The 14,982-nt window shown below is 37.8% G+C and overlaps 1 protein-coding gene across 1 annotated transcript in view; it reads right to left on the bottom strand.

Annotated features, from left to right (window-relative positions):
* LOC150078436 (uncharacterized) overlaps positions 1–12,290 on the bottom strand; it is a 166,049-nt gene extending 153,759 nt beyond the window's left edge. Inside the window, exon 1 of the mRNA XM_090385122.1 lies at positions 12,200–12,290. Coding sequence (XP_090241248.1) covers positions 12,200–12,245 — 46 coding nt within the window. The 5' untranslated portion in view covers positions 12,246–12,290. The remainder of the gene's footprint in view (positions 1–12,199) is intronic.
* Positions 12,291–14,982: the final 2,692 nt, after the last annotated feature.

Here is a 14,982-nt window from a genome sequence, read left to right on the forward strand (position 1 = left end):
CCCAGTATGACGACTACCAGACTAGACTATTCACGAAGATACAGGAAAATCCCCGAATTTCTGAGAACCTTTTTCTTACGGAAGAAAACTTCTATATAGCTCTCATTGAGTTCGTTCAAGATGTATTACAGAGTAGGCGTTCTACCCACTTGAGGCACTCAATACCAATTCCAGGACAACCCAACTGATGACACTAACTCTTCGCACCTTTTTTTTTTTTCTTCACCTGAATACCTTTGGGTTGGTCGGGTGCAGCTGAAATCTGGCTTGCCAGATGTGGTATGCCAACATGGCGCTCTCCTTTGTAGACCTTCCTTGTTCTGCAAACTGTCTTCCTTGCCCTGGCAATGGGTGGGCTCCCAATGTCAGGGGTGATTTCCACTTCTCCTTCTGACCTCTTTGATCCGCTGGAGGATGCCTTCTTTCCTTGTCCTCCTCCTCCTTGTTCCCACTTTGATTCCGCTTCTCGTACGATCTTCCCCACTCAATCTCACTGTTTTTTTTTTTTTTTTATTTTATTTATTTATTATCATTTTATTTATTTTATTTTTTTGTTCTCTGTCAGGAAGCTCAGGCTACCCCTGACAGAGAGCAGCCAGAATACTGTGGAAGCCTGGCTCACCGCCCAGTGGTGGTGGTGGCAGACAACGTGGAGTCCCACTAAGGCCCTGAGGCTAAGGAGCCAGAACATTACAACAGAACCCAACACAAAACTCTTCACATACAACACACTACACTTTTTCTGGCTTTTACAGAGTTCTGTATACATCACAAGAGTACTGATGGCGTAGATGCGGGAAAGCACAGTGGCACCTTACCCAAACACTATGCCACTATCCACTATGTCCCCATACTTTTGCTTATCCCCCAGTCTTCAACTTTTAACCCTTTCGGCGTAGTTCTAGTAAAGCGATGTGCCACGCATTTTTTTTTTTTTAAGGCCATAGCCACTGAAATCTCCGGAAACTAGGTGGCCAGGGCCTGCCAGAGTGCTGAATATAAATCTGCTGGGTACCCTGACCTGCCTCCATGGGGCAAGTGTGGGCAATGATGGGTCCCACTAGGGGCCCAACGGTAAATGGTACAACATGCCATGACCTTACACAACAGGACACTGCCCATATACTTTTTGTAAATCTCTGGCTTTCACTGCGCTACACCTACAATGCATACAACATGCATTGTAAGTGTAGCGCAGATGGGGGAAAGCCCATGCATTGGGGCGCCTCCGTAGCCAGGTGGGAAGGAGCAGCAGTGCGTAGCACACGCTTCTTGATTAGACCGGGGTTCGAGCCGGTCACCATCAAATACGGAGGATGCGGAAAGGTCAGGGAATGACCACCGCATATCCCGGAGCAATATGGCTTTAGTTGGTAATGCTCCTAAAAACCAAATAACAAACAAAAAACAACCATGCATTGGAGATGGGGGAAAGCCCCTGGTGCCGTTAGACACCAAATACTTTACACTTTAACCCCAAACCACCACAGAGCTCGTCGAAACTGGTGCCATGAACATGTGACTTGGAGCCCTGAAAAATTGGATACAGTTCTGTTCTCTGATCAGTCCCGTTTTTAGCTTACAAGCAGGTTCTAGATGCCAATTCATCTGGAGACAACGAGGAATGCGGTACCATCCCTACAACATCAGAGACAGGGACACTTACGGTCGAAGCAGTGTTCTCGTGGGACGGAATGATCAACGGCACCACCCTTCTTCAAGTTTTCGATAAGGGTACCGTAACGGCGCAGAGATACCGAGAACAGATCCTCGAACCCTATGTGCCACTTTTTATGGGTGCGGTTGGCCCAGATTTTCTTTTCATGCACGACAACACTACTGCACATAAAGGTCAAGTGGTGAAGGAATATCTTGACTCTGAAGATATCCAACGACTGCCGTAGCCAGCATAATCAACAGATTTAAGCCCGATCGAACATGTGTTCGAACATTATACTTCTGTAATGTGACCTTTTTTTGGTAATTCTTATATAACCTCTATAAATATACCTTTCACTTGTCCGAAGTTTCTCGCTGTCTCCTCATTTCATCGTTATTCTATGGTAAACCAGCGCCCAAATTTTTGTCCAGATTAATCGCAAGCTGCACGAGTTACACCACGTTTTCTACGTATGTTCTGTTAGTTTTATCGAGCAGGGTAGTATTAAAATGGCAAGACGATACAAGTATGCAAACTTATTCTGAATCTGCCAAAAAAAAAAAAAAAAAAAAGAAAGAAAAAGCTCTTGTATTAATCCGATCGTCAAAAAGTGCCTACTACCAATACTCCTTGAATGTTTCCAAACGCTTTGCCCCAACTACTCTTGCCGGAAATTTATTCCAACGTTCTACAACGTGCTGCCCGAAGGTAAATTCATAAGATCTATTCTACTATTACTTCCTACGATTTTATCTGTGCCTTCTTGTTCTGGTCGCCCTCCATTGAAAACATTCTTCCATTTTTCATTTTACTAAACCCCTTCAGGATCTCGCCAGATTTTACTATAGTTTATTTTAGATATTATATTTTGTTGTGTTTAGACATTATATTTTATCAAAAATTGTCTTTCGTATCCAGAAACTGCAACCTTACTTCATGTTAACCTTGTCTCTTCGGCGAGCTTTTTTTTTTAAAATGGCCATTTTCCTTCGGTAGTTCATTAGCCAAAACTTCTCCATTCCATTAAGAAACCATCATTCCTTAAGAAATAGTGGTGGCAGCGATAAAAGTTGTGAATAATGAAATATAAATGAGATAACTGAAAGAATATACTGCACTTTGTACTGTATCTAGTAGCGATCCCGAGAGAGCGAATACATAGGCTTCTATTAAGAAGCTTGCTGCCGTACAAAAGAAAAAGATTGTTTTCCCGACGAAAGAGGTTTTAAGAATAAACCGGATGCCGTTCAAATGAAGAAAAATCCAGCACGAAGAACTTACAATATTTATAAAAATAATATAATATAAAATAAAAAAGTATTCAGAGAGTAGAGAAAACTACTTGATTTTATAAATTAAAATTTAGTTGATATCGCAATGAAAATATCTCAACTGATCCATTATAAATGAGTTATTTACTAGTTAAGGACTCTTCAGTTTACTTATGGAATAACTTCTTTTAAATTTGAAGTCCAAATAAATAATGACTTGCTGATAAAATGTCTTAAATCTTATTTAGTTAGAAACATATCTTCTACAAAGAAGAGCTGAGCGAGTGAGTTGATCAAAGAGCATATTTGTTTTTTATTCTTAGAATTAATTACATTCAGTTTTAGCTTTTGACTAAAATTTGAAATAATAGTAATATCCCTTTTCTGTAATCAGAATTGAGCCAAATTCTTCGTATACTGATTTCAATACTCTTGTCAAAAGCTGTTCCTATTTTTTTTTATATAGTAAGACTCGTGCACATATTGACTTCATAGTTAATACTATATCAATAGGAGCAAAATAAATAGCTGTTCTCTTGTCAAAAGTTGTTTTGTGAGTTTTCAGAGTAATTTTTCCTTATTTTCACTAATAACAAACATATTATCATGTGTTAAATATCTATTTGTTAAACTATGGACCCCAGTACTCCAGGCCCATTTGTCACTATTATCATGTATTATTTCTGAATGTTTAGCTGGTCTAATAATAATAAAACGAAGAGAGAGAGAGAGAGAGAGAGATGAACGAAGAATGCACTCCATGGCAGGCACTACAATTACCTCTATCAAGACTACATAGATAAAATGGCTTCCACAACGCATGACTCACGAATGGGAAGCTCTTCCCCGAGACCAAAAGATTCACTCTCTCCAGCCAAGACCAGGAGCTACAGCCAATACATCGCCAAGTACCAGGAGTCCTTCTTGTCAATGAAAAGAAGGAAAAGCTTGCTTACTTGATCGACATGGCAGTGTTCAATACCAGCAACCTCTATGAAACCTGGGAAGAAAAGGTCAGGAAGTACAATTTAATACATCAGACCTTATACATGAAGTCAAAGAGTTGTTGTCTATGAAACAAGTAACGACCATTTCGATCACCGTGTCGCTCACAGGCATGGTGCCAAAGGTCCCACATAACAACCTCGCAGCAAAAGACCTCAAAGAAAACATCTAGGAACTCCAGAAAGCAGCCATCCAGTAACCTGTAGGATAGACAGACTTCCTCAACCAATAATAATAGCCGGACATAACCACCCCCATAACTACTACTAATACAATACAATAATACAATAATATTACTACTACTAATAATAATACAATATTTACTTAAAATAACAATTAAGTTAATTAAAATAAATAAGAAATAAATTTTATAAATTCTGTTTCAAATAAATATCTGTCTTGTTAGGTAAATTTCTCTTATTCTTCTACAAATATTGTCTGTAAATTGCGTAAGTCCTGTGGTCGATTTGCCTAATCTCTGTACGAAAAAAACCGAGTTTCCAGGAGAAAATGCGTGCAACCCTCGCCAAAGGCTAGTGAACTCAGTCACGTTGTGAAAAGAGCCCATAAAAATTCCTCACGTCATTGATGGAATTCAAACCCAGTAATCTGGGGGAAAATTTTTATCACCGTGGCCCGCACTTTTTAGGTAGAAGGAATCTATTTTGTAGAGATGGTATTCATTTGAACAAATGTGGTTCAACGATTATTGCCAGTATCATTGAGGATACCTTAAAGGTTCAGGGAAACTGCTAGTTAGGGCGGGGAGAAGGATAATATAGATCCGCGTTTATCTGATGATATGGGTCAAATAAATGCTTGTACTCACCTCAAGAATTCTTGTTTGTTGCAACAGCCGATGATGGCAAGACGTTCTGAGGGTAGTAACATTTCAAATGAGCAGGAAGAGAAGAGAAACATGCATAATACAAACATAGGGAAACAAGCCAAAATAACTGCAAGGGGTGTGTGTCAGGGTAGTAAACTAAAGAAGAATACTTAGTCTTAACTGAGTCTACAGTTATATTAGGAATGTTGTCAATAAAATGACTGAAACTGCCTTGTTAGGACAACTAATGCTGACATACGGGGCTAACAAAACGTCTATATTGACGTCTATAACAAGGCGTTATATCGCATCTTAATTGGATAGATTGCAGAGTGAGGGCGAATACACTTGAATTATGGAATACCTTTAAAGCAAAAATCACAGAAGCCATGAACACATGCATATCATTAAGAAAATATTGCAGGAGGAGGATGCCATAATGGATTAATGTGGAACTGGCCTGTCACATAGAGCAGAAAAAGAGAATATGGGACAGTTACAGAGCAATGAAAAGTACTGAAGCTTACAAGAGCTACAAGTTGATTTGTCATAGTATCACAGGTAAGGTTAGAGCGACCAAGGCTGCGTATGAGACAGTACTGGCTAAGAGAGCAAAGAAGAGAAACAAGGAATTTTTCATGTATGTGAAAACAAGGAAGAAAAATGTGTATCAGATCGGACTTTGATTCACATTTTTCTCTGAGCACTGGGTGTGAGAAACCCTTAAACCATCCAGCTAATGTTGCGGTGAACTGAACAGGTACTTTGCATCTGTCTTTACTGAATAAAGACCATTCATGCTCAGAAGAGGCTGGATCATATGAAATTATTGATTTCAAAATTGCAGATGTCTTTTTTTTTAATCAGAAAACCTTTCCAGCATAAAGGTAAGTAAGGCTCCTAAAGTTGATGGCATACCCATTTTGAGAGAAGTTGCCAGGTAGTGTACTGTATCCTTAAGTTCATTATGAGGGCCTTTGGATTTCGGCATGATTCCTTTGGATTGGAGAAGTGCCAACTTATCACCAATACTTAAAGGCAGTTTTAAGAGCGAAGACGGTAACTACAGACTGGTTAGTCTGACTTCATTGATAGGGATCATATTAGAAGCAATGATTAAGAGTGCAATCCAGGAATATTTAGATACATATGGCATTCTGAATGATACACAACATGGTTTTGTTAAGGGAAACTCATATTTAACTAACTTAGCTATTTTGACACAGTTACTCATGTGCTGGGTGTAGGAAAAAATTTTGACGTAGTTTATTTGGATTTTAGCAAGGTATTTGACTCAGTCTCTCATGAGAGGTTATTGTATACGCTGGAACATTCTGGGATTACTGGAAAAATTCTAAGATGGACTGCTGGGTGGCTACAGGGAAGAAGGCAGAGAGTTGTGATTAATGTATATTCTTCAGATTGGTGTAAAGTCAGAAGAGGGGTTCCCCAAGGATCAAGTCCTTGGACCACTGTTGTTTCTGATTTTCATAAACAACATCGACGATGGAATAGAAGGCGTGATTTCAAAATTTGTAGACGTAAAGATTGGTAGAGTAGTTAATGATCAGTACCAAGCAGTGCTCCTTCAGAATGACTTTAACAGACTGCAAGAATGGTCAGAAAAGTGGCAACTATGTTATAATGCAGAAAACTGCAGGGTGTTTGACGTCAAAATTTGCAGACGATGAAAAGATTGGTAGAGTAGTTAATGATCAGTACTAAGCAGTATTCACCTGGGGAACAGCGAGAGTTATAAAACGGGCAGACATGAAGTTTTCTGAGAAGTGTAAACAGGCAGCCAGGAAAGCCCATGGTATCCCATCGATGACTTATCGAACATTATTCCGTAGAGATATGGAGGTCATAGTCCCTCTGTATCAGGCAATTGTAAAACCCCATTTGAAATAGTATGGAGACTTCATCTGGAAAAAAAAGACATTAATCTTCTTAATAGGGTCCAAAGACTGGCAAGGGAAACTATACGAAGAAAGACCCCGTATTATGTGGGCTGCAGAGTTTGGCAACCAGTCATCTCAGTGGTGACCTATCTGAGTTTTATAAGGCTCTAAGAGGGGGTTAGTAAAATGAACGAAGGCGGAATTTTCATTGTTATACGGAATTCCAGAACTCGGTAGCATAAATTCAAATTACAGGGGAAGAGGTAGGTTTAGACTGGATTATAGGAAGTTTTCTTCTAGCCAGAGAGTCGTTGATTTTTGCAACAGGATGCCTTCACAGGTAGTTGAGGATGACAGTTTGAATAAATTCAAAGGTCAACTGGACAGATACCTAGGTGAGGAGGGAATTTTCTTATCTACTCGTTTTCGAATTTATTTATTTATTATATATATATATATATTTTTTTTTTCTTTTTTTTTTTTTTTTGCGATTAGTGCAGCAAAAGCCTTTGGCTTCCTTGCACTATATGGCTATTACTATTTCCCATCTTGTGTGGGTAGGACAATGCTTATACGTACTGTGCTACTCGCGAGAGAAGTGTGCGTGTGTGTTTAATGGAATTTAATTGCTTACTGCTCAAATTTTGAGGGCCTGGACACTTTTAATAAATCTTAATATTAATCTATCGGAGAGCTTTTATAATAAAATTTATGTCAACATTTGCACTCAGGTTAAATGACCAGCGGTAACTTTAGCAGCTTTGTGTTGCCTACGAGCATCCTAAATTTTCAGAAAGAAAAAATTAACAAAGCGGGAAAGGGAAGACAATATCTACGCGGTTTATTCGCTCTTCACGAACATGCCTCCCATGTTGGGCTTTGAATGAATCAATGCATCATACCAATAAATGATGACTGTCTCTCAAATATCAAGGCTATATCACAATGAAACACTTTCTGTCCTCTGCCTAAAATCGCACTCCATATCCAAGAACAGTTTGTGCTCTGTTGCCATATTACTTGTTTTTCTGAAGTTAATTTGTTCTAATTTCGTTGTCGGTTTATAATCCAATTCGTTTGCTTCAGTTCAATTATTCCACAGTTTGATACGCAGTCAATAAAATAAAAACATTAACACGTCGAATTGTTTTTATTTTAAATCAATCAAATTACGTTGTCTACAATATAATTAAACACGGTATGATTTTATTGTACACAAAGTAAATTTTATGCTGCAAACTGAAATTATAGCAGACGTCGCTTACTGCGATCACTTCGGTTCCCAGCTGATAACGATGAATGCAGCTATTCAGCGCTGCTTATTGATGCAGAGCGGAAACGCACAAACATTTAAATCCATATAATGCAAACATTTTGTATAACGCTAGTCTAATTTTACACTGTGATTTAGAAATATTTTGCTACAGAATATAAAATCAACCGAGCTGATTTTGTGTTTCAATAATGGAAACACACTTTGTAATGGGAAATTATGCAAGTAATCCGCTATGTTAAAGGATGTACAGGATGACGCGAAGTTCAATATGCAGTGTAAGTAGGTGGCAAAAAGGAAATTGTGTGATTTATCTGAATTTTGCAAGTAGAAGGTCATTTCATTAATCCTGTCTACAAGACGATGATGCGAACACCTGGAATGTTATATTCAGGTCCTGAGGCCGCATATAAATAAAGATATATAGGACCTCTATAGAAAGTGCAAATAAGACTGCTAAGCATTAATCCCTATTGAAGAAGCTTAAAAAATATGGTCTTCAAAGACTAGCAACCAGACACGTCGGGGCGGGGAACTTGTTTGAAGTGTAGCGGAATTATTCCTCTCATTCTTCTACACTTGTTTAAAGTGTAGAAGAATGAGAGGAATAGTAAAATGAATATTCTCACAGTGATGAGTGAGATAAGAACCACAGAGAACAAATATAAAACTTTAGGGAGTGACAGTATACCAGATCTCATCAAGTTTACCTTCAAGCAGAAAGTTGTGGGACATTGGAACAAGATGCCTGCAAGGGTAGCTGAAGCGGGGAGTTTGGCAAAATTCAAGGAAGAATTGGATAGATACTTTTTTGAGGATGGAATAATGAAGTTTTTTTATTTATTTTTCCCAGCAGAAGCAAAATAAAGTTTTCTTCCTTGAATATCATGCGACATACTGTACAAAATCTAACAAAGGACTACAACTATAATGGTACAAAATTCGTTCGTTTAGCCTGAAAGTTCGGTTAGGCTATTTCAGATTAGTGTCAGGGCTACAGAGGCACATGTATTTCAAGGATGAGGGATAGCCAGAATCTCCGCTCAGGACCTGCTAAATCATCCAAATATAAACCACCCATTAACTTGTTGATTTCAACAAGTTAATGGGTTTCAAACTTAAACGGTTTCAAAGGTTGGATGGATCAGCTTTACATTCGCTGAATAGTTCCATTGTCCTTAGAATTAAGTATGATGACCAGTCCAGTGGGAATATTTAAGTGAATACGGATATACTACTCGTATTACCTACCTGTCTTCGAAAAAATTCGGCTAGTGCCGGAATATCATAACTACCATATCAGGTTTTCTGTTAATATAGACACGAAAAAATTTATAAGATTAACAATGGCATACCGAGATCTTACTATTAGACATATAGTGTAAGAAAGACATAGGCTTTTTCTGCACTGGCCAAAATAAATAATAATTTTTAAAAAAAGAAATAAAAAAAAATAATAAATAATAAAAATATAAAGGAAAATATAAAAAAAGATAAAACGAGATATATAAGAACATAGACTAATTATGTGCTGTCCTCCTCACTTATGTCAACTGACCTCTGAATTTCTTCACGTGAAGAAATAACTCAACTTCCCAAGGAGATAACTTGTTCCAGTAATCAACAACTCGCTAGCTAAATGAAAACTTCCTACAATGAAGTCCAAACTTTTCCGTAATTTGAATTTATGGTCCCAAGTTCTGGAATCCTTTATAACAGCGAAATTTTCGCCTCCATTCATTTTATGATCCCCTCTGAGTCTTATAGACCCCAATCATGCCCTGTAAGGTGCCTGGTTGTCAAGCTCTGTAGCCCACATAATCGAAGTCTTCCCCCGTAAGTTTGCCCTTTCCGGATCTCACCATGAAATATGCCTGTCTTTGATCACTAGTGGTAACAGTTTTCGGGGATTGTAGAAGACAACATAATTCTGCAGAAAATAATTTTACCACTTGGGAAGTAGCATTCTCATTTTTTTTTTTTTTTTTTTATTTTAATATGGTATTAAAATAATATTCATTCTCCAGACGTTTTAGTATCATTTCATAATATTATTTCCTAATAACATGTAGATCAGAGTTTATTCAAAATCGGTAAAATTGTCGTTTAATACAAATCTTAGAGTTTTATTAGACTAATATTTAGATCGTTAGACAGTTTCAATTTATTGCAACTGCATATTTAAAAGGGATTATCTGGAACGTTGTTTTCTATGATTCTGAATTTGTCCACTCTGCAATATGAACATTATTTTAAAATAAAAAATAAAAAATGGTTCTAGACCTTTATTTCTACAGAGGGAAAATCCTTATGACTACCGAAAGGTTCTGTCCTTCTAAGTGGCAACGGCTACGTCATTGAAACGTTCCGTATTGACTATCTGACACAGAGGTCAAATCAACTTTTCTTTTAGTGCTAAACGAAACGGGCTAATGGAACGTTGAGCTCAATTATATTTAAGTACAAATTTTAAACAATTCTTATAAATGTACAGATTAAATGATAACTAGGTACACTGTTATACTACGTGAATGCAATTTAAAAAGTATTTATTGAAGTGTTACCATATCAAATAACACTTAAAATATTAGCAATGTTCCGAGGTTCTGCTGAACCCAGTCTTCAGATAAACAATGAATTAGTTTTCGTTTAACCTATAAGTATGAATAATTACATATGATCCCTTTTCAGCACAATTATTATAAATGTATTATGATCAAAACTGTATATTTCACATCATATGAAATGCGATGTTAAAATTCAACATTGGATGCCTGCTTTAAATCATGCATCTACTGTTGAATTTTAGTCAACATGTGTTAACTACCTAATTTTCTTTTTAAACAGAGAATAAAGTACTCCACTTATTCTTCTTCATGTTCCCCACCACTCAAAAGTACGCATAACACTGGTGGAGGAAACCCTAGTAATAGAAGAATCTGCGTTAATGAAAACTCCTATTACGAAATCTGCTTAGATGGTTAAAAGAACTCGATGCACATTATTGAGAGAATACATTTACAAATATACAAGTATAATCGTAAAAAACTGCCAGAGAAATTGTCAAAATAAAATACTATTAGCTCAAGAGAAAAGCGAATACTATGCACCATCATGTACCATTTATTTGCTCAACACACGTTCGAACTACACGACTTTCCCCCCCACCTCCCGAGGAATTTGATAACGAGTACAGATTCCAGTTACGTTACGTTACTACTGATTTAACAAAATTTTCAATATTCGACTTTTCTTTCTACTTTTGTAAGAACGATTAACTGGAATCTACCAAACTGATCTTATTTCAACAAATGTGGGTATATTAATTTACTGTTATTTTAACTCAACCTGCTTATTAAATGAAATATTCAATACATTCGGAATAAATATACAATTTATAACTACCATCACCAAAACTATACTTCCTTTTGGTCCATATTACCAATAATAATATGCCGTTCATATAATCGATGTTTACTGCTATACACGTGCAACCTTTTGAACTACTAACATTCCACTGAAAAACTTCGACGTATAATTTCATAAAATAATCTGCTGTAGCACATCTTTCGTGTCTTCATTACGAATATAAATGCCCTAATAGGTACCAGCACATTTGCACTAAGGCACTAATGTAAAGACATCTTTCTTAACTCGAAAATGTTAAGCAATATGCGTGCAGTACTGTACTTCACAATTAAAATAAATATTTCAACAAACAAACCTGATAAAGAAGAATTTCATTGAGGTTACACAATGTGAAAGACAATATTAAATTCTTGTCTTTCATTAATGAGCCTCGTACGGAACTTGTTTGCAAGGAAGCGCCTGTCTTCCACTTACCTCGGATATACACCCAAGTGAAAACTAAGGAACTGTTTGCAGACAGAAGGGAGAGGACCTCTAGGGACCCTTTATATTAAAAGACTTGAAAGAAAATAATAGTTGGATCGTTGCTCATTAATCCCTTTTGGGCACCTTTATTAGTTTGCTTTATGCAGCAATGACTATAAGAATGCCATTTGCAAACCAGCTGGATAACCGGGTATTATCAGCTACCGACATTATTGCGTGTTTACTGCACCGGCAATGCTTCCGACATCTTCAGTTTTCTGCGGTTGTAAGAAGTGTAGTGTAGAGGAACGGATATCGGTTCTGGATTCATCGCTTTTCTATTACAAAAGAATAAGCTCTCCCTCAGATAATACAATTTTATCACTGGCAAATGCAAATATCCTTAAGGTGGTGTGAATTACTTACCAGCGATGACGAGGAAAACTACAAGTTCAACGAGGGCACCATTCATTCTGGAAAACTAACGGCCGAATGTGTGATACAGCTCGGAACCACCAGCATTGGAACGATGTAGGCGAAACATTGAGCGGTGACGTCACAGATGACGTGAAACTGTAGCATTTGCGAATTTTCGTCACACGCCCAAGAAGTGGTCGACAGCATCATGAGAATGTATCGGCGTTATGAAAGTGCCTTTTATTCCGTTAGTGAGATGCTGTTTAAGTCAATATTCACACTCAAGCAACCGCCGGATATTTATGGCAGTTCACTGAGGCCAGAGATTTTGGCTTGCTGAGGTTTATTGACAGAAGCCATAATAACAGAAAGGAGCACTGGAATCGATTCTCCGCCAACGCTGGGTTTATTCTTTAATTGGCATAAGGTTGGTAAGCAAATAGGCCTAGGGTGCATCATTAACTTAGCAAAGTTTAAAAAAAGGGCAAATACAATACAGTAATATTAAATGGACTATATATTAAGACGCAAAGGTTATAGTAATTTTCCTCGATATGTCAGCCAAATTTCGTGGAACTTTAAAAAGAAACTTCCTAATGATAAAAAAATAATTTTATACAGCAATAAAACCAACAAACTATTGTTAAATGAAAATCAACATGATGTCATTATTCTGCATTTTTACCGAAAGTAAAATCATAATCTTCGAACTGGTCGCCTTGGTAGCGACACTGCATTACAAATAAACAGTATTACTATTAGGAGAGTTGGACTGGGTTAGAATAAAAATCGAGGAAGCTGAGTCCGTGAGGTGTCAGAATATCTACTGTAAATGACGTGTATATTACGGTATATTTGCGGGGTAAAAAACCCGGGTTTCGGGGAGAAAAACTCGTAAAACCTTTGCCCTAGACTGACTAAATGGGCTAGAGTACCCAAAAAGGGTCCATAAAAGAACCTTCTATCTCGACAAAATCGAATTGCAGCCATTTTCACAAAGGAAAACCGACCACAGTCACTGTGACAATATCAAGATCTCCTTGTTAAGGAGATCCACACACACACACACACACACACACACACACACACACACACACACACACACACACACACACACACACACACACACACACACAAGAAACAGACAGAAATATGGGCGAAGAAAACTCTCCATGGCAGACATTACAATGACCTCCATCAAGACTACATAGATAAAATGGTTTCCAACCCTTGGCCCACAAAAGGAAAGCTTTTCCCCGAGACCGAAGGATTCATGCTTGCCATCCAAGATGAGGTAATCAACACCAAGAACTACAGGAAATACATCGCCAAGGACCCCGGAGTAATAGATGACACATGTTGTCGATGCCACCTAGCCTCAGAAACAATCCAGCACATTACCGCAAGGATGCAGGGTGGTCACCCAGACGGAGTACACTAAAAAACACGACCAGGTGGCTAGGATAATACATCAGAAATTAGCGCAAATATACCAGCTGATTAAAGAAAGTCTACCGTATTACTAGAAGTACGAGCCACAAGCCACACTAGAAACCTCTACTCACAGACTATACTGGGACCGCGGAGATGGGGGAATCCCCTGGTGCCGTCAGACAACTAACACACTTTAACACTATACTGGGACCGTGCCATAATAACAGACAAGACAATCCCACACAGCAGACCAGACATAACCCGCATTGACAAGAAGGAAATGGCTACCTACTTGATCGATATAGCGGTGCCCAACACCAGCAACCTCCAGAAAATATACGAGGAAAAGATAAGGAAATACTCAAGAACTAAGACAGGAAATTAATAATGTGGCATTTGGAAAAGTAGGTAGCCAACAGTAATAATAATAATAATAGTAACTGAATATATATATATATATATTATATCCGGTTACTATATTCTATATATATATATATATATACACACAGTGTATATATAATATTCCAACAGTTCCTAGGTGATGTGGATCAACTCCCTACAACTGTTGTTTGCCCAACTCGCAGCATAAGTAGAAGCATGGCTTATTGTTCTCCAAGATGACATCGTTACTTTTTTGAGACTAGCTACCATGACGTTTGGTAGTGAGTTTCTATCGCTATAATTGGAGGCCCCGCTTCATATTGATCTGCAGCCCATTTTTGTAACTATTACTGAATTGATATACAGATTTCAACATTATATGGCCGATTTCTTGCAACGAGGAAAGTATGAGTGATCGGATTTTTATTTGTTTGTTTGGGAAGATGTAGAAAAAGTCCGCTTTCTGTATCGTGTAGTCATTATAGTTACTATTTTTTTTATTATACTATATAGACCGCCGTAGCCTAGTGGTCAGGCGCGCGGGTGCATAAGTACACGTGCCTTGAGTGACCGGGGTTCAAGCCCCTGCCTGCTGAATACGGTGCTGTTTCTTGTATTCTGTGTATCTTGTAAAACTCTTCTGACCGTTTGGTCGTCCCGAAGTATAAACAGAAAATTTATTTATTTCTTCTCTACACTGATATCTACACTCCACTTACAATCTGATTTGATGTATTGTGTATTTTGTGCTCAAAGCATGTAGACCTTTAGGTGGATCAATTTCAATGACGAGCAGTGTATAATAAACTATATCAGCTGCGCTTTGATAATTTTATTACTCTCATGTACCGAACACACACAATGTACAGCATTATACAGATGCCTCACTGCCTTAACTGGCCTCATATTCTGTAAGTCGCGATCCTCTGGTGAGTCGCTTAAAAATCCTAGTGTGTCGCGAAATGTTTGAAATAGCA

This window comes from Mastigoproctus giganteus, chromosome 11, assembly GCF_048544385.1.
Source record: "Mastigoproctus giganteus isolate SK-2022 chromosome 11, ASM4854438v1, whole genome shotgun sequence".
Lineage (NCBI taxonomy): Eukaryota > Metazoa > Arthropoda > Arachnida > Uropygi > Thelyphonidae > Mastigoproctus > Mastigoproctus giganteus.